General features: G+C 42.5%; 1 protein-coding gene and 1 long non-coding RNA gene across 10 annotated transcripts in view; one reads left to right on the forward strand and one right to left on the reverse strand.

The window, feature by feature from the left end:
* Positions 1-21,245, forward strand: part of LOC143933537 (uncharacterized) — a 483,729-nt gene that overhangs the window by 267,033 nt on the left and 195,451 nt on the right. The gene's annotated exons all lie outside the window — the stretch shown is intronic.
* On the reverse strand, positions 292-20,694 carry LOC143933318 (uncharacterized). The gene is made up of 4 exons (XM_077456192.1): positions 20,546-20,694; positions 6,400-6,451; positions 3,459-3,601; positions 292-770 (listed from the first exon to the last, which is right to left on the reverse strand). Exons 2-4 carry the CDS (start codon positions 6,438-6,440, stop codon positions 292-294), a joined length of 663 nt encoding a protein of 220 aa, XP_077312318.1. The 5' UTR covers positions 6,441-6,451; positions 20,546-20,694.

Consider the following 21,245-nt stretch of genomic DNA (forward strand, 5'->3'; position numbering starts at 1 on the left):
GTGAGATCCTGTATATTTATTTGCAGTATACTGTTTTTTTCTACAATCATCACACTTTGTGGATGCTAAATTGTCCCATTTTCTTATGAGCACTGTTTATTTGATCTCACTTATAGCTTTTGCACCCCTATTGTTGACTCTTCTACCAAGTGTTTGTAACTTGTGAAATGCTAATAAGGAAATTTCATAAAATCCTATGGCTAACAATAAATAAAATACTGAACAAAACATAATTCCACTACAAATCATCACATTTCTAATTTTAATAAATTAAATATAATAAAACATAAATTAATTCTTTGAGGTCTGCTGCTCAATCCTATCCAGTTTTTCCTCCATGCGACTCAGACGGCTCTCCAGTTGGTGGAAGGTCCCCATCATATTCTGGAGGATGTTCAAAACTTGTAATTCTGACGATGGCACTTCTGTGGGCAGACCTTCATCTTGGAGCTTACTATCACCATCGCTATCGCCATCGCTATCACTATCGCTATCGTCATCGATATCACCATCGCTATCACCATCGCTATCACCATTGATATTGCCATCGCTGTCGCCATCGATATCACCATCGCTATCACCATCGCTATCACCATTGATATCACCATCGCTATCACCATTGATATTGCCATCGCTGTCGCCATCGCTATCACCATCGCTATCACCATTGATATCACCATCGCTATCACCATTGATATTGCCATCGCTGTCGCCATCGATATCACCATCGCTATCACCATCGCTATCGGCTTCCTCTAGGGTGTCGTCATCTATCGTCAATAACAAATATAGTAGATATTATAATAGATACAGTATGCTATAGGATGGCAGGATAAACTTTGTGTTTTAGAGGGAATGGGTGGAGGTGGGGAGACTGTGAGGAAGTAAAAGGGGGTGGGGTGGAAGGTAGGGTACAGTGGAGGGTAGCAGGGGGCAAAATAAAGGGGTTAGCTTAAAAAAAGGGCACTGTTCCTAGCTATGAGACCCCCAGCAATGTGATGGGGCTCTGTTTGTCATTCCATGTTGCCGTGTGACCTGGCTTTCAGCAACAAAGCCATAACCATAACATCAGTGCTGACATAATTATCACATTACTTTGTTTATAAACAAAGGGCTAGGGTCACTGTTAGAGTTAAAATTATATTAAAGTGATTGTAAGGCTCGGTTCACACCAGACGCGGCACGACTTGCCGCGCCGCGACCTGCCGCGACCTCAGCGGCGACTTGCAAAACGACTTCTGTATAGAAGTCAATGCAAGTCGCCCGAGGTCGCCGCAAAAGTAGTACAGGAACCTTTTTTCTAAGTCGGAGCGACTCGAGTCGCTCCTATTAGAACGGTTCCGTAGTACAGAACGGGGGCGACTTGTCAGGTCGCGGCGCGGCAAGTCGTGCCGCGTCTGGTGTGAACCGAGCCTTAAGGATTGTTTTTTTTTTTTTTTAAATAACAAATATGTCATACTTACCTCCATTCTGCAGCTCATTCTGCACAGAGTGGCCCTGAACATCCTCTTCTGGGGTTCCACGGCAGCTCTCGGGGGGTCCTCTCCATATCAGATAACCTCCTAGGAAAAGGGCTCTCCCGAGGGGGTTACCTTGTGGGCGTGCTCCCATGTCCAGCATTTGCGTCCACAGACACGAATGCCGAACTTGGCCCCGGCGCCCACATCATTGGATTTGATTGATAGCAGCGGGAGCCAATGGCTGCGCTGTTATCAATCTATCCAATTAAGGGAGGAGACAGCGCGTCCCCACCGAAGAGATGAAGGGGCTCAGGAAAGTAAAACATTAAGGCTGGGGGGCGGTGACTGCCAGGTGTTTTTTCACCTTAATGCATAGGATGCATTAAGGTGACAAAACACAAGGGTTTACAACCCATTTAAAGTCTTAGTTTTTTTTTTGTTAAAAAATAACGAACATGTCATACTTACCTGCTGTATGCAGTGGTTTTGCACAGAGCAGCCCCGATCCTCCTCTTTTCGGGTCCCTCGCCAGCGCTCCTGGCCCCTCCCTTCTGCTGAGTGACCCCACAGCAAGCAGCTTGCTACGGGAGCACCCAAGCCGAGCCGCTGCTCTGTGCATCCATTCAGACACAGACCCCACCCCCTCTCTCTCTCTGCGATGTTTTACTGACTTTGAATGACAGCAGTGGGAGCCAATGGCGCCAGCTGCTGTCTCAGACAATGAGGAGGGAGAGTCCCCGACAGCCGAGGCTCTCGAGTGACATCGCTGGATCATGATGGGGCTCAGGTAGGTAATAGGGGGGCTGAGAGGGGCTGCTGCACACAGAAAGTTTTCAATCTTAACGAATAGAATGTATTAAGATTAAAAAAAAAAAAAACCTTCTGCCTTTAGAACCACTTTAAGTTGGCCAGACCATGAACAAATTTGAGCCATTTCCTAATGAACTGGCCAAAATGAAATCAGTAAGTGGCCTTGTTGGCACCACTCTGCCCTACATTCTTTGAATAAAAAATTGAGGGAGCCAGATGGAAATCTGTTGGCCAAACAGCACCTGTATCCAATCAGATGCAGCCATTGTTCAGGTATTCTAAGAGCCAGAGACAAGGGCTTTCAGAACGCAATGGGTGCAGTGGGAGATTCCTGCAATCTTTGCGGTTTGGTGTGGATGAAGAAATCAGTTAGATTTATTTTGTTCAGTCTGCAGCCTGAATGAAGGAAATCTATTGCCGCGTACACACAATCGGATTTTCCGACAACAAAAAAACGTGGATTTTTTTTCAACGGATGTTGGCTCAAACTTGTCTTGCATACACACGGTCGCACAAATGTTTTCGGAAATTCCGAACGTCAAGAACGCAGTGACGAACAACACGTACAACGAGCCAAGAAAAATGAAGTTTAATAGCCAGTGCGGCTCTTCTGCTTGATTCAGAGCATGCGTGGACTTTTGTGCGTCGGAAATTGTCTACACGCGCTCTGAATTTTACGCCAACGGATTTTGTTGTCGGAAAAATTGAGATCCAGCTCTCAAATTTTTATTGCCGGAAATTCCGACAGCAAATGTCCGATGGAGCCTACACACGGTCGAAATTTCCAACAACAAGCTCACATCGAACATTTGTTGATGGAAATTCCGGTGGTGTGTACGCAGCATAAGGGTGTATGGCCAGCTTCACACTAGGGTTAGGGCACAAGAACAGGACCATGATGATAGATGAAAGGAGCTTCCCTAAACTTTAGGAGTCCTTGTACTTGAGAAACACAAAAAAGCACTTCCATTGTATCTTTCCCATTGACTTTTGAAGGGCAAAATTTTGCCCAAATTTCCCCCCATTTTGCCAAAATGTTGGTAATGAGAAAACTCTTCATTCTGATTTCCTAGGGAAACAAATTAGCAAAATGAAGACAAGGAAGAAGGTGGAGGGGTCTGGCTGAGGCTGCGGCAGTTCAGTTGACCAATTCAGTTTACCCAAGCAAGGCTGCTAGACTAAATGTACCTGGTCTCCAATCCATGATGTCCTGCAAAGCCCGCTCACTGGGGGCGTCCATTGTATCCATACTCTTGCCATCTTCCGAGACTGTGATCTTAAACTCTTGCACTCTTCTGTCCATCCTCCATGGTCTACATCTGCAGGATGGACTATAAAAAAGAGAAATAACAGCTCTAATTAGGGAATACATCTCATAAATGAAAGTAACCATACACCAGTAGTATTTTGTTGGAAAACAACTTGTTTCAGAACATTTATTCAATTTTCTAAAGGTTATTGACTTAATTTTCGACCATATGGATGAGAAAATGTAAAGATTCAGGATGGAAAACCAGTATCCCACGCCATTGGACCTCTGCATATACAGCGGTCCAAATTATACATTTCCAGAGTATCCATAGTAGGAGTAAAGAGCCGTCTTTACCGCAGGGCAAACGGGCAGCGGCCTAGGGCCCTGTCACCGTTAAACCCGCGTTCTGCCTGCAAATCGGTGCTGAAAATCCCCACACACAGCCAGGCAGACAGTCTGTCACTGTCATCAGTGGCGGCAGCACGCCCACAGTGCAGAAGTTAGCACCAGTGCTGTGTTTTTTCGACTGAGGAGCAGGCCGCGGGTGGGCGGGGCCTTGAGCTCCACTGATGCTCTGGCCCCACCCCTTGCAATGCGTGCGCTGTGCACAGTGTACCTGATCGGAGGAGCAGAGGAAGAGTGTGAGACCGCGGCGTGGAGTGAAGTGGTGCCTGCCCGCACTGGTTGCCATCAAGCTAGCACTGTATAATGCAAGGACATACAGGGGCTGCTACAGCTTTGCGATGGATAGAAAATTTATCGTGATACACTACAAAGGGAATCCAGATCAGAAGAGCTTACAATCATTTTCTGACGGCAGTTTGAATCTTGCAGAGAAGAAAGGAGACTGGCAGAGGAACTGGACAGCTCTGACTCTTCATCCAGACTGCAAAGTTTGGTATAACTATACATGCCATTACCCCATGCTATTCACCCTCTACTCATATACAGTAATACATGCATAAATAAATACAATTAAAGCTAAACTTATGGTACAATGTTTATTGCACTACTTACATTGGTCCAGCTTGGCTGATCCCTGTGGGTGGATCATAATTATCTTACGGGTCTTAGATCGGTCACTTGGCAGAGGACGCCTTGCATTTTTTTTGAATGAATACAAAGCATTCCCTGATTGGACAAGGAAGAGAGGCCGGGCGGGGACAGTTACAGAAATCAGTGTGCAGTAACTTCTAGCAACCAATGGGTGAGCAGTGATGGTGTGCAGTATCCTATAGCAACACAATCAGTGAGCAGTAATGGTGTGCAGTAATCTCTAGCAACCCAATCAGTGAGCGGTGATGGTGTGCACTTACTTCTAGCAACCCAATCAGTGAGCGGTGATGGTGTGCACTTACTTCTAGCAACCCAATCAGTGAGCGGTGATGGTGTGCACTTACTTCTAGCAACCCAATCAGTGAGCGGTGATGGTGTGCACTTATAGCAACCCAATCAGTGAGCGGTGATGGTGTGCACTTATAGCAACCCAATCAGTGAGCGTGATGGTGTGCACTTACTTCTAGCAACCCAATCAGTGAGCGGTGCTGTGTGCACTAACGTTTAGCAATCCAATAAATGAGTGGTTATGGTGTGCAGTAACCTATAGCAACACAATCAGTGAGCAGTGATGGTGTGCTGTAACCTATAGCAACACAATCAGTGAGAAGTAATGGTGTGCAGTAACTTCTAGCAACCCAATCAGTGAGCGGTAATGGTGTACAGTAACCTCTAGCAACACAATCAGTGAGCGGTAAGGGTGTGCACTGTGCAGTAACCTCTAGCAACCCAATCAGTGAGCTGTAATGGTGTGCAGTAACCTCTAGCAACCAATCAGTGAACAGTAGTGATCTGCTGTAATATCTCGCAACCAATCAGTGAGCGATAAGGATAGGCTGTAATTTCTGGCAACCAATTTCAATCACTGCGTGATGTGCTGCACTAAACTGATTTTGAGCCGACCTGCTATTTTTATTGTATGTCTTAGAATGTGGGGGGGGGGGGGCCAAGAAAATGTTTGCCCAGGGCCCATTCACTATTAAAGATGGCCCTGTATAAAAGAATGTATAGATTCACCCTTCGCACTGATGTAACACACATATGCCCCCCCACCAGTGGCGGCTGGTGCTCAAAATTTTTGGAGGGGCGCAAACAAACTGAAAACATTTTGGAAAAAAAACACATCAATTGCAGCCACTGTGCCCATCAAACGCAGCCACTTTGCCCATAAAACACAGCCACTGTGCCCATCAAACGCAGCCACTGTTCCATCAAATGCAGCCACTGTGCCCATCAAACGCAGCCACTGTGCCCATCAAATGCAGCCACTGTGCCCATCAAACGCAGCCACTGTGCCCATCAAACGCAGCCACTGTGCCCAAGTTGCTGTTTATTTTGTTCTGATAAAAGAGGAAGTAAACCCTGATGGGGTAAACCCAAAGGAAAAGCATAATGGGCTACTATGCATCGAATAGTAGCCCATTATGCGTCACTTACCTGACACAGGAGCCAGCGAAGTCACCGATGTCCCCTTTTTCACGAAGCATCCATCTTCCTTCTGGGTATCGTGGCTCTGGCGCTGTGATTGGCCGGAGCCACGATGACATCACTCCCGCGTATGGTGGTGATCACCATAGTGGTGATCAAATACCATCAAAAGAAAGTTGTATTTGTGGGGAAAAAAAAATTATATTAATTTAATTTGGGTCAAGCGCTGCATGTCCACACAATTACCAGTCAAAGTAGAGCAGCAAAAAAATGTACCCCCTTGCAAAACCTTTCAGAGCTCAAGTGGTTAAACTTCAGCTTTCAATTATTCCGTGATGTCATATAAATGTTCTATAATGTTGAATTAATTGCTCAGAAATTTTTTTCACTTACCGAGTCTCCTGCACTGGAATGGTGAGCTGTTCTTCATCCATCTTTTCACAATCTAGAATGGAAATTTCCAATAATGACATAAGCTGCACAGGCACGCTCCCTCATAGTACACAAAAATTTAACAAAATCTGAGTCAGCAGACAAAACAAAGCACATCCGGGGGAGGAAAACTCAATTCCCCTAAACGTTCAGTTCAATTTTTATTTTAAATTGACAATTTTTTCTTGTGTGTGATTTGCATTTACTTATTTTGAATGTTTGACTTTTAAGAAAATTATTTGATTAAATTTATCTTAATTCTTTTTTTTTTTTGGATTCTTTCTTTTTATTGTTTTTCATATTGCAAAAATTAAAAGCATACAGCATCATAAATTAATATTAATTCTTAATTGTTGAATTGAATTATTAATATTGCTTGTAATCTGTTGCCACAATTTTATTAAGTATTTTTTTTATTTTTTTTACAGTGTATATATCTGGTCTCCCACAGTACACAGACCATGGAAATGCAATTATTTTACTTAATATAAACTGCTAAATATCTTTTTGCATCGGTAGTATATAGCAGTCTTGTGACTTCCTCTCAGTGTTTGCATAAAGCTTGTAGGAGGAGTTTTCATACTCCCCTGATCCTCTGTCTGGACAGTGCTGATTGGTCCTGTGCTGGTCACATGCATTCTCCCAAGAAAAACAAAACAAAAAACTAGCAATACACACCAAACTGTACCCGGGATGATATGGTACCCGGTACCATTTTTTTTTTTTTTTTAGGCACTAGATTAAAAAAAAAAAAAAAATGTCAGTATTCAAAATAACCAAACTTGCCATTTAGAATGCTTTAGTGGAAAGGAGGGATTTGGGGGTGTTATAGAGCCCAGATACCTTCAAACAATAACCTGACAAATGACTATTACTATCACAAGGGATGTTTACATTCCATGTGAGAGCAATAAAAGCGATCAAAGAAAAAAATAATTAATTTAAAGGGACAGTATAAATAAATAAATAAATTAATTAAATAAATTTAAAGCACCCCATCCCTCCGTGCTCACGCACAGAAGCAAACACATATGTAAGTTGCACCCGCAAGTGTAAGCAATAGTGAGAGCAATAATTCTAGCACTGGACCTCCTCTGTAACTCTATATAGATGACCGTCAACATTTTTTTAACCATCGCCTATGGATATTTTTAAGTATCGTAATTTGTCACCATTTCACAAGTGTGTGCAATTTGAACGCATGACATGTTAGGTATCTATTTACTTTGTGTAACATCATCTTTCACATTATACAAAACAAAAAAAATATATATTATTTTTTATTTATTTTATTAATTGTTTCCTCTTTCAAAAAAAATGAAAGACTGCTGCACAAATAAACTGTGATATAAAATATTGCAATGCCCGCCATTTTATTTTCTAGGGTCTCTGCTATTAAAAAAATAAAAATATTATATATATATATATATATATATATATATATATATATAGATAGATATATATATATATATATATATATATATATATATAGATATATGTATATACAGTGGTGTGAAAAAGTGTTTGCCCCCTTCCTCATTTCCTGTTCCTTTGCATGTTTGTCACACTTAAGTGTTTCGGAACATCAAACCAATTTAAACAATAGTCAAGGACAACACAAGTAAACACTTCATTTACAATTTGTAAATGAAGGTGTTTATTATTAAAGGTGAAAAAAATCCAAACCATCATGGCCCTGTGTGAAAAAGTGATTGCCCCCCTTGTTAAAACATACTATAACTGTGGTTGTCCACACCTGAGTTCAATTTCTCTAGCCACACCCAGGCCTGATTATTGCCACACCTGTTCACAATCAAGGCATCACTTAAATAGGAGCTGCTTGACACAGTAAGGTCCACCAGAAGATCCTTAAAAGCTACACATCATGCCGAGACCCAAAGAAATTCAGGAACAATTGAGAAAGAAAGTAATTGAGATCTATCAGTCTGGAAAGGGTTATAGAGCCATTTCCAAAGCTTTGGGAATCCAGCGAACCACAGTGAGAGCCATTATCCACAAATGGCGAAGACATGGAACAGTGGTGAACCTTCCCAGGAGTGGCCGGCCGCCCAAAATGACCCCAAGAGCGCAGCGACGACTCATCCAAGAGGTCACAAAAGACCCCACAACAACGTCCAAGGAACTGCAGGCCTCACTTGCCTCAGTTAAGGTCAGCGTTAATGCCTCCACCATCAGGAAAAGACTGGGCAAAAATGGCCTGCATGGCAGAGTTCCAAGGAGAAAACCACTGCTGAGCAAAAAGAACATCAAAGCTCGTCTCAATTTCTCCACAACACATCTTGATGATCCCCAAGACTTTTGGGACAACATTCTGTGGAGCGATGAGACAAAAGTGGAACTCTTTGGAAGGTGTGTGTCCAAGTATATCTGGCGTAGAAGGAACACTGCATTTCATAAAAAGAACATTATACCAACAGTAAAATATGGTGGTGGTAGTGTGATGGTCTGGGGCTGTTTTGCTGCTTCAGGACCTGGAAGACTTGCCGTGATAAAAGGAACTATGAATTCTGCTGTCTACCAAGAGATCCTGAAGGAGAATGTCCGACCATCTGTTCGTGTACTCAAGCTGAAACAAACTTGGGTTCTGCAGCAGGACAATGATCCTAAACACACCAGCAAGTCCACCACCGAATGGCTGAAGAAAAACAAAATGAAGACTTTGGAGTGGCCTAGCCAAAGTCCTGACCTGAATCCTATTGAGATGTTGTGGTATGACCTTAAAAAGGCCGTTCATGCTCGAAAACCCTCTAATGTAACTGAATTAGGACAATTCTGCAAAGATGAGTGGGTCAAAATTCCTCCAGGACGCTGTAAAAGCCTCATTGCACGTTATCGCAAACGCTTGGTTGCAGTTGTTGCTGCTAAGGGTGGCCCAACCAGTTATTAGGTTTAGGGGGCAATCACTTTTTCACACAGGGCCATGATGGTTTGGATTTTTTTTCACCTTTAATAATAAACACCTTCATTTACAAATTGCATTTTGTGTTTACTTGTGTTGTCCTTGACTATTGTTTAAATTGGTTTGATGTTCTGAAACACTTAAGTGTGACAAACATGCAAAGGAACAGGAAATGAGGAAGGGGGCAAACACTTTTTCACACCACTGTATATATCTATATATATATATACACATAAATATATATTATTATGACCTGAGAATTACTGATATCACTCTGGCGTTATTTTTTTTTATAAATTCTTTATTTTTTCATCTTTTCTTTCCATAGATTTCACATTACATTTTGTTATACATCTACAACTTCTTTAACAGCTATAACAATCTTATAATATTTCAATCCATACCTCAATTCCACGTCATCCTCCCCCCACCCTCACCCTTCCCTCCCAGAAAAATAAATAAATAAATATACAAACTAAAAAAAAAAAAAAAAAAATTTGGAATTTTCACTATAATCCCCCCCCCCCCTCACTCCCCCCCCCCCCCCCCCACCACCACAACCCGCCTGCTCTATCATATTTCAAATGTTTTACATCATACTTTCTCTATAATTTAGATATGGAGCCCAAATCTTCTGATATTTCTCATCTTGATCTCTCATTGTCATTGTTAAATTTCCCATTTGTTGGATTTCTGCAATTCTCTGAAACCACTGTGCTCTAGCTGGAGGGTTGCTTTTTTTCCACAGAACCGGGATACATGCCCTTGCTGCTATCAATAAATGTCTCAGCAAAGAATTTTTGAATCTTTCTATTGCCATTGGGATGTCCAGCAACAGAAAAGTTGCCGGTTTATCTCCCAGGTCAATTCCTGTAATCCTTACAATAGTATCAGCTACCATCCCCCAGAACACTCTAATTTTTGGACATTCCCAAAATATATGTAATAATGTTCCCTCTGCTCCATGACATCTCCAACATGTCTCTGATATCTGGGGGTACATTTGATATAACACTTTTGGTGTTCTATACCACCTAGTAAGGATCTTTTATCCCCCTTCTTGATATCTGCTTGCCATCGAGGCCTTTTGATTAAACAGCAACATCTTATTCTTTTGTTCTGGGGAAAACGTAGTCCCTAAGTCTCTTTCCCAAACCTGCAGAAAGGGCAAATCTTGTGAAGTCTCCTGTTCTATTAACATACTATAGAAATAAGACATCAGATGTCTCAGTTCCTCTCCTTTCAAACAGATCTCTTCAAACTCAGTCAATGCCCTTATTTCTACGTATACCTTTGATTTACATCTAATAAAGGCTTCTAATTGCCTCATTCTGAAAGGATCTAGCCCTAATGTCATTCCTTTTTCAATATCTTTTTTAGTCATTAACCGATTGCCTACCGAAAAATGACAAATTCTGCTCATGCCTCTGTCTCGTATTGTTTTAAATTTTGGATCTGTCATTCCCGGTAGAAATGCTGGGGTACCAAGGATAGGAAGGAGCGGACTGGGAATTCTTGAAATAGATGTTTTCCTAAATACTCTTTTAGTTATGTCTCCCCTAGTATTGGATGTTTTCTCATTCCTATTGGTATTTCTGTATCTGGAATCCACACTAATCCTTCCAATGGGATATCTATCGCTGCTTGTTCTGTCTGTATCCACGGTTTTTCGTTTTTAAGCCTACACCATCACTCTGGCGTTATAACAAGAGAGCTCCTGCGCTACTGTGGAAAAATTAAGAATACCTGGATAGGTGCTGCACACACCGTATGAGTCAAACAAAGCTCAAAGTAAAACATTATACAAAACAAAAAAATATATATTATCTTTTTATTCATTTTTTTTATTGTTTCTTCTTTCAAAAAAATGAAAGACTGCTGCACAAATAAACTGTGATATAAAATATTGCAATGCCCGCCATTTTATTTTCTAGGGTCTCTGCTATTAAAAAAAAAAAAATATATATATATATATATATATATATATATATATATATATATATATATATACAGTGGTGTGAAAAAGTGTTTGCCCCCTTCCTCATTTCCTGTTCCTTTGCATGTTTGTCACACTTAAGTGTTTCGGAACATCAAACCAATTTAAACAATAGTCAAGGACAACACAAGTAAACACAAAATGCAATTTGTAAATGAAGGTGTTTATTATTAAAGGTGAAAAAAAATCCAAACCATCATGGCCCTGTGTGAAAAAGTGATTGCCCCCCTTGTTAAAACATACTATAACTGTGGTTGTCCACACCTGAGTTCAATTTCTCTAGCCACACCCAGGCCTGATTATTGCCACACCTGTTCACAATCAAGGCATCACTTAAATAGGAGCTGCTTGACACAGTAAGGTCCACCAGAAGATCCTTTAGGCTGGGTTCACACTGCTGCGGGGGGAGATCCGGATGTGATTCGCACCGCAAATCACATCCGATCTCCGTAGCGATGCGAGTTCAGCCATACAGAGAGTATGGCTGAATTCGCAGCGCTCCCGCAGCAAACTCGCACGGGACCCTTTTTTTGGTCCGCAACAGAATCGGATCGCATGGTGGTTCACACCATGCGATCCGATTCCTGTGCGAGTCGGCAGATCGCACTGCGATATGCGGACGGATCTGGGGGTGTCATTAACATAACATTGACACTCCCAGCCGTCCGCATAAGGCAGTGTGAACTGCCGGCGGGAGGTGTGCGATGCGGGAAAACGCCGCGGATTCGCGGCGTTCCCGCATCGCAGCGGTGTGAACCCGGCCTAAAAGCTACACATCATGCCGAGACCCAAAGAAATTCATGAACAATTGAGAAAGAAAGTAATTGAGATCTTTCAGTCTGGAAAGGGTTATAAAGCCATTTCCAAAGCTTTGGGAATCCAGCGAACCACAGTGAGAGCCATTATCCACAAATGGCGAAGACATGGAACAGTGGTGAACCTTCCCAGGAGTGGCCGGCCGCCCAAAATTACCCCAAGAGCGCAGCGACGACTCATCCAAGAGGTCACAAAAGACCCCACAACAACGTCCAAGGAACTGCAGGCCTCACTTGCCTCAGTTAAGGTCAGCGTTCATGCCTCCACCATCAGGAAAAGACTGGGCAAAAATGGCCTGCATGGCAGAGTTCCAAGGAGAAAACCACTGCTGAGCAAAAAGAACATCAAAGCTCGTCTCAATTTCTCCACAACACATCTTGATGATCCCCAAGACTTTTGGGACAACATTCTGTGGACCGATGAGACAAAAGTGGAACTCTTTGGAAGGTGTGTGTCCAAGTATATCTGGCGTAGAAGGAACACTGCATTTCATAAAAAGAACATTATACCAACAGTAAAATATGATGGTGGTAGTGTGATGGTCTGGGGCTGTTTTGCTGCTTCAGGACCTGGAAGACTTGCCGTGATAAAAGGAACTATGAATTCTGCTGTCTACCAAGAGATCCTGAAGGAGAATGTCCGACCATCTGTTCGTGTACTCAAGCTGAAACCAACTTGGGTTCTGCAGCAGGACAATGATCCTAAACACACCAGCAAGTCCACCACCGAATGGCTGAAGAAAAACAAAATGAAGACTTTGGAGTGGCCTAGCCAAAGTCCTGACCTGAATCCTATTGAGATGTTGTGGTATGACCTTAAAAAGGCCGTTCATGCTCGAAAACTCTCTAATGTAACTGAATTAGGACAATTCTGCAAAGATGAGTGGGCCAAAATTCCTCCAGGACGCTGTAAAAGCCTCATTGCACGTTATCGCAAACGCTTGGTTGCAGTTGTTGCTGCTAAGGGTGGCCCAACCAGTTATTAGGTTTAGGGGGCAATCACTTTTTCACACAGGGCCATGATGGTTTGGATTTTTTTTCACCTTTAATAATAAACACCTTCATTTACAAATTGCATTTTGTGTTTACTTGTGTTGTCCTTGACTATTGTTTAAATTGGTTTGATGTTCCGAAACACTTAAGTGTGACAAACATGCAAAGGAACAGGAAATGAGGAAGGGGGCAAACACTTTTTCACACCACTGTATATATATATATATATATTATTATGACCTGAGAATTACTTATATCACTCTGGCATTATATCAAGGGAGCTCCTGCGCTACTGTGGAAAAATTAAGAATACCTGGATAGGTGTTGCACACACCGTATGAGTCAAACAAAGCTCAAAGTAAAACAGATAAAAATTATAGAGTGGTGTTGCGCTCCTAACGTGATGGTACCAATAAATATTAAAATCACCTATAAATATATGGATTTATAGGTGATTTTAATATTTATTGGTACCGTCACGTTAGAAGGTGATACCTTACTGTACGGTGCAATCACTTGTTTACATTTGCAAGAAGGACATATACAAGTTTTTTTAATTTGCATGTACATTGGAACCTTGTATTATGAGCATAGGAGACGGACGGTGGTTTGGAAGGAGGGGCGATTGCCGCAAGCAAACCCTCACTCCCGATGTTAGATGGACTGACCTTACCTTAGGAGGCAGGGGGAAGGAAGAGTTGGGTTGTTGCTTCTCCTCCCAGAGAACAGGAAGTGTGTCCTGAAACCTGATTGGCCAGGGAGTCCTAAGACCCCCTGGCCAATTGGGTCTCAGAACAGGGCCCACTTCCTGATTGGCTGGGAGGAGAATCACAGTCACACAACTAGGTGGGCTCGGGGCGCAGTTCTCTGCACCCCAAGCCCACCATTTTTTGAAGCCAATTAGAGCCTCAGCCTCTAATCACATGCTTAAAAAAAATACTGTTGGAATCCATGCATCCGGCACCCTGCATGTAGATTAGGGGCCGGGCACATGGATTGGGGGGGTGCCCCTGCCCCCCCCATGAAGGGGCCGCCACTGGAAGAGGCGCACATCAACAGGAGCCCAGATGGAGGACAGGCTTTCTGCCCATGGTCGGGGGTTCTGGTGGGAACCGACACTTCCTGGTCCCGTGGAACACACGGTTGGGCTGGCGTGACGTCACATGCCGGATATGGCTTGAATACGGCAGTGGCGCATTTGCGGAGCATGTGCTCCTTCCTTGGGCCGTATGGCGCATGTGTTCTTTCCTAGTGTCTTTGCCCAGAGCCGCTTCTTGCTCCCACACAGACCTGCCGCTTAAGTAAGGTTCTTATGGATTTTTTTATGGACTTACTCATTAATATGGACTACAGTTGAATTGTTTACTAAGCTCCAGACTCAGCCATAGAGCTTATTTATGACAATTGTTTATTCGTTTTATTTGGAACTTTTCAAAAAGCACCGCCCCTGTAAGCAGTAGAATGGACAATGCCATTGGATTTAAACGGAAATATTTTTCTTGCATTTTTCTTGCAAGGTAAACAATGCAGGAGAAACATATCAGTGTGGAAGGGCCCTAATGCCGCGTACACACGATCGAAATTTTCTTTGGAAAAGCCTTGGATGTTTTTTCTGATGGAATTCCGATGGAATTCCGCTCAAGCTTGTGTTGCCTACACACGGTCACACCAAATTCCGACCATCAAAGAACGCGGTGATGTACAACACTGCGACGAGCCACGAAAATGAAGTTCGGTGCTTCCGAGCATGAGTCAAATTGTTTCCAAGCATGCGTCGGAATTTTGCGTGTCGAAATTGCCACAGACGATCAGAATTTCCGATAGAAAAACTTTTTCGGTCGGAAAAATAGAGAACCTGTTCTCAATCTTTTGCTGGACGAATTTCCGCCAGCAAGAGTCCGATGGAGCATACACACGGTTGCATTTTACAATGAAAAGCTCTCATTGGTCTTTTGCTGGCCGAAATTCCGACTGTGTGTACGCGGCATTACACATTCTTGACATGGCTGAGGCTTCTAATAATTAAGGTGCCATAGCTAGCAAGTATAAAGCCTCGTACACACAATCAGATTGATGGCAGACAAAGTGGCAGACTTTTGACCGAAGGGCGTTTGCTTGGATTCTGTCTTGCATACTAACGGCGCACAATTGTCGGCCAACAAACAGGAATGTAGTGATGTACTACGTGGAATTTCAGCTCTTGAGCGCCACCCTTTGGGCACCTTCTGCCAATGTCGTATTTGGTGAGCATTGTTTCCTGACATGCGTGTTTGTACTTTGGACTTTTGTGTGATGGACTTGTGTACAGACGATAGAAAAATCTGACAACAGACCGCTGTCCGCCGAAAATTTACTAGCCTGCCATCCAACATTTGTTGGCCGAAAGTTGGACAGCAATTGTCCGATGGAGCGTACTAACGGTCGGATTTTAGGCAAACAGTCTGCCATCACACAATTCCCTGCTGAAAATCCGATCGTATGTATGAGGCTTAAAGTGGTTGTAAACCCTTACAGACCACTTTGACCTAGAGTTAAGCCTAGATTAAGGCTTACCTGTAGGTGCAAGCAGGGCTGGACTGGGACAGAAATTTGGCCCTGGACTTCACCCAGACCGGCCCACTTACATCTTGAGTGTCCCATCAGCACTCCCTTACATCAGAGTGTCCAATCAGCAGCCCCCTTACATCAGAGTGTCCCATCAGCAGCCCCCTTACATCAGAGTGTCCAATCAGCAGCTCCCTTACATCAGAGTGTCCCATCACCAGCCCCCTTACATCAGAGTGTCCCATCACCAGCCCCCTTACATCAGAGTGTCCCATCACCAGCCCCCTTACATCAGAGTGTCCCATCAGCATCCCCTTACATCAGAGTGTCCCATCAGCATCGCCTTACATCAGAGTGTCCCATCACCAGCCCCCTTACAACAGAGTGTCCCATCACCAGCCCCCTACATCAGATTGTCCCATCACCAGCCCCCTTAAAACAGAGTGTCCCATCAGCACCCCCTTACATCAGAGTGTCCCATCAGCACCTCTTATATCAGAGTGTCCCATCACCAGCCCCCTTACATCAGAGTGTCCCATCACCAGCCCCCTTACATCAGAGTGTCCCATCACCAGCCCCCTTACATCAGAGTGTCCCATCACCAGTCCCCTTACATCAGAGTGTCCCATCACCAGTCCCCTTACATCAGAGTGTCCCATCAGCATCCCCTTACATCAGAGTGTCCCATCAGCATCCCCTTACATCAGAGTGTCCCATCAGCATCCCCTTACATCAGAGTGTCCCATCAGCATCGCCTTACATCAGAGTGTCCCATCACCAGCCCCCTTACATCAGATTGTCCCATCACCAGCCCCCTTAAAACAGAGTGTCCCATCAGCACCCCCTTACATCAGAGTGTCCCATCAGCACCTCTTATATCAGAGTGTCCCATCACCAGCCCCCTTACATCAGAGTGGCCCACTGAGCCATCGGCCCACCGGGAAACTCCCGGTAGTCCCAATGGCCAGTACATGCCTGGGTGCAAGAAATATCTCCTAAACCAGGGATATGCAATTAGCGGACCTCCAGCTGTTGCAAAACTACCTATCATGCCTCTGGGTGTCATGCTTGTGGCTGTCAGTCTTGCTATACCTCATGGAACTTGTAGTTCTGCAACAGCTGGAGGTCCGCTAATTGCATATCCCTGTCCTAAACCTACACGGTTAAGGAGATATTTCAGAAAAGGGGGCACCGCTGTCTACGGCGCATGCGTGCCGTAGACAACGGCGCAGGCGCAATGGGAGCGCCGCAAGTAAAGGCTAATATGCCGTCAATGACGGTGCCCGAGCGCATGCGCCGGAGTGACGTCGTCGCCAATCACAGCGTCGGAGCCGCAGGACCCGGAAGTTACTCCGGGATACATAGCGGTGGTGGAGATGGAGGACCGCTTCGGGGGCTTTGTTCTCAGGTAAGTTATTCATAATGAGCTAGTATGCTATGCATACTAGCTCATTATGCCTTTGCCTTGCAGGGCTTATTTTTATTTAATTTTTTTGTCTGAGTTAACTTCCTCTTTAACTTATGCCTGCTGTTGTGCAGTAACCAATTGTTTCAGCTCTCTTATCAGGTTATTAGTTAAGCCTGGTACACACAGGCCATAAATCTACTGAAAAAACAGTCGGTACGGCAGGAACTGGCTGACTTTCGGCACGTGTCTACAGCTCCTTGTACGACAGAAGCCGCTTTCACAACCGGCTTCCGTCAAATGGACATGCTGGTTTTAGTGTGGGGGGGGGGGAGCGGGAGGGCGCGGCCCCTTGTCAAAACACAATAGCACAGAGGGGGGTAAATCACTATATAAATATTGTTTGCTTTAGTACAGCGATGAATGTGTTCCAGAACTGTTATCAGTAAACTTCAGCTATCTTATCAGGTTATTACTAAACAAACACTCCGGGATTTCCTTATAGACTTAGAATTACTGTTTGCACATGTGAGGGTTCCATCCTAACCTGTAAGCAGAGAGAATCTGTGATTACTGGTGATCTTGATGACTTCTCTTTTCAGGTCAGCTTTTTACAGTATAAATTGCCTAAACCAACCAAATGGGGCCCCTTTCCACCCCTGGACCAATAGCAGCCATACGGCTGTTAACTGGGGGGTGGGCTTTCAGTTGGAAGTGATCTGGGGGGTTGTAAAGCTGCCTGATCGCTTCCACAAAGTATGCACCACCCACACCTTACTACCCCCCTAATGTGTCCTGGGCTCTGCGTGTCCCACCTGCAGACATGAGACCGGCATGACAGGCGGGGGATCAGCAAACCTCCATTATCTCATCCTCCTCCAGTGAATGATCTAGGGCAGGGGTCTCCAAACTTTATACACAAAGGGGCTATTTTACTGTCCTTCTGACTTTAGTGGGGGCCGGACTGTGACCATCGGTAATAGAAGTTGTCCTGACGTCAGTGGGAGTAAACAATGCATTTTTGGTATTATTAAATAGTGCCCCATTGTTTCTGTCAGTGGGAGGAATAGTGTCCCAACATTGGTGTTAGTGGGAGGGATATTGCCACATTGTTGGTGTCAGTGGGAGGAATAGTGCCCCATTGTTGGTGTCCCCACTGTCCCCATTGTTCACATTGTTGAATACTGCCCCATCATTGGTATTAGAGAGAGGAATAGTATCCCATCATTGGTATTAGTGGGAGGAATAGTGCCCCATCACTGGTGTTCGTTGGAGGGATAGTACCCTATTGCTCCTGTCAGTGAGAGGAATAGTGCCCCATCATTGATTGTTCATGGGAGGAATAGTGCCCCATTGTTGGTGTCAGTGGGAGGAATAGTGCCCCATTGTTGGTGTCCCCATTTTCCCTATTGTTGAATAGTGCCCCATCATTGGTATTAGTGGGAAGAATAGTGCCCCATCATTGGTATTAGTGGGAGGAGTAGTGCCCTATCGTTGGTATTAGAGAAAGGAATAGTGCCCCATCATTGGCTGTTCATGGGAGGAATAGGGCTCCTTTCTTGGTGTCAGTGGGAGGAATAGTTAACTTATGTGAGTTTACTGAAAAAAAATGTGTTGATTGATATTATTTTATAGACGTGCACTGCCAAAAATTTTTTTTTGGTTTTATTTGTTTTTTTTTTTTGTTTATCAGATCATTCATTATGATTGGCATTCCTTATTTCAATAATTCTTAACTTTGGATGCATTCAAATTCATTACATTCCATTTGTATAGATGCGGAATTCCTTATTTTGATCATTCGAAACGTCAGATGCATTCGTATTCGTTGTGTTGCATTCGCTTAGATGCGGCATTCGTTATTTTGGATAATTCGTAACGTCGGATAAATTCGTATTTGTTACGTTCACTAAAGCTGGACATACACCTATAGATTATCTGCAGATTTTCTATGGATAGATGGAAAAAGTGCAACAGATTTTGTTCAAGATTGTTCGCTATCACTGTGTGGATGGAGGAATCTCCCACTTTTTCCATCTAACCAGAGAAAATCTGTAGATAATCTATAGGTGTATGGCCAGCTTAACAGTTAGCCAAATTTGAAAGGACATTCCAATACCTATAATTTAATAGTTTATAACTATTATTATAGTATATAATTATTTTTATTATTATTATAATAATAATTATCATTATTATTATTTATTGATTCATAATAATAATATTAATAATAATAATAGAAAAAAATATATAATTGGTTAATAATTTAATATAATAGAAAATACGAAAAACAAAAAACAAATTGTGTTTCAATCCAAATTTCATTTTATTATTATTATTATACAAATAATAATAATAATAATAATACTTATTATTATTATTATTATTTATTATTAATAATAATAATAATAATAATAATAATAATAATAGTAATACAAAAAATATATATTATTGGTTAATAATTGAATATAATAGAAAATACGAAAAACTAAATTATCCGAATGTCTTTCGTTCTTTCGGATTTTCATTCTTTTGAATTTTTGGTGTTTTCCAAAAAATTTGTCAAATAGTCTTTCATTCAAATATGCAGAATTTTGAGAAAAAAAAAAACGAATTTGGAATGAAACAAATTGTGTTTCATTCCAAATTTCATTTCATTTCATTTTATTATTATTATTATTATTATTATTATTATTATTATTATAATAAAAATAATAATACTTATTATTATTATTATTTATTGATTAATAATAATAATAATAATAATACAAAAAATATATATTATTGGTTAATAATTTAATATAATAGAAAATACGAAAAATGAAATTATCCGAATGTCTTTCGTTCTTTCGGATTTTCATTCTTTAGAATTTTCGTTCTTTTCGAAAATGTGTTTTCCAAAAAATTTGTCAAATAGTCTTTCATTCAAATATGCAGAATTTTGAAAAAAAAAAAGGAATTTGGAATGAAACAAATTGCACATGTCTATTCATTTTTATCACATAAACATTTTTTTTAAACTGCCACCATTTTATTCAACAGGGTCCCCGCTTTCGTGAAGCAGATTTACTAAAACATTTGCACACAGAATCTGGAGCAGCTGTACATGGTAACCAATCGGCTTCTAACTTCAGCTTGTTCAGTTAAGTGTTGGCAATAGAACCTGGAAGCTGATTGGTTACTATGCAAAGCTGCACCGGATGTTGTGTGCACCAGTTTTAGTAAATCTCCCCCCCACCAAGTTTGGGGGGGGGGGTTAACAAATTTTCAGGAATAATTTGTCCATTTTAACAGGTGTGCAAAAAAATGTCTGTGTAGTAAAAGGTTAATCCACAGCTCAAAATGAATGCCAATGATCTCCACTAACACAGAAAGACACTCGATGGTCTGGCTGCAATGCCGTAAAAGAAAAGTTGTGTTTTTAACTCACGGACCCGTTGGATCTTTGCGATTCTTCTTCACAGAGTGGGTGCCTTTGGCTGCCTGTCCTCCATTAACGATAATATAAACTTATATGGGTGCGGCAAGACAGCCAGACAAGGTGTTGCGAAACTTCTAGGAAACCAAATCGTTTTCCTCTTCTTTTTAGTTTTTTACCTAGAAGGTGTCCCCCTGGTGGCCCAGCACTGACACAACTTTATTAAACATTGTAGCAGTCGTCTAAATCTGCGTTACATTGTACTCAACACAAGTTTACAAATAATAATAATAATAACAAAATAATAAATAACATAAAGGAAAAAACACAAACGCCTTGTAAAGCAACATGAGAAGGTTTTCTTAGGCTCGGTTCACACCTATGTGTTTTTTTTTTTTAACTACTTCCCGTCAGCGCTATATAGACGTCATTTGACGTCCTCCCGTGATCGCGCTGCCTGCGCCCCCCCCCCCCTGCAGTGTGCTCTGTGATCTCCGGGTCCTACGGACTCAACTGATCACAGATCTGGGTAAAGGGCCAATCACAGCAGCCCTTTAAAACGTGGTCAGCTGTGTCCGGCGACAGCTGATCACGGTGTAAACTGAAGCCGGTTATCGCTGTCAGTGCGAGGAGAGAAAAAGAGAGCCGAGAACAGGCTACTGTTAGCCCTTGTACACACGGGTCCGACATTCCGACAACAAAATCGGATTTTGTCC

The sequence above is a fragment of the Lithobates pipiens genome, unplaced genomic scaffold (assembly GCF_037356315.1).
Source record: "Lithobates pipiens isolate NorthernLeopardFrog02 unplaced genomic scaffold, aLitPip1_a1.2 Scaffold_27, whole genome shotgun sequence".
NCBI classification, from domain to species: domain Eukaryota; kingdom Metazoa; phylum Chordata; class Amphibia; order Anura; family Ranidae; genus Lithobates; species Lithobates pipiens.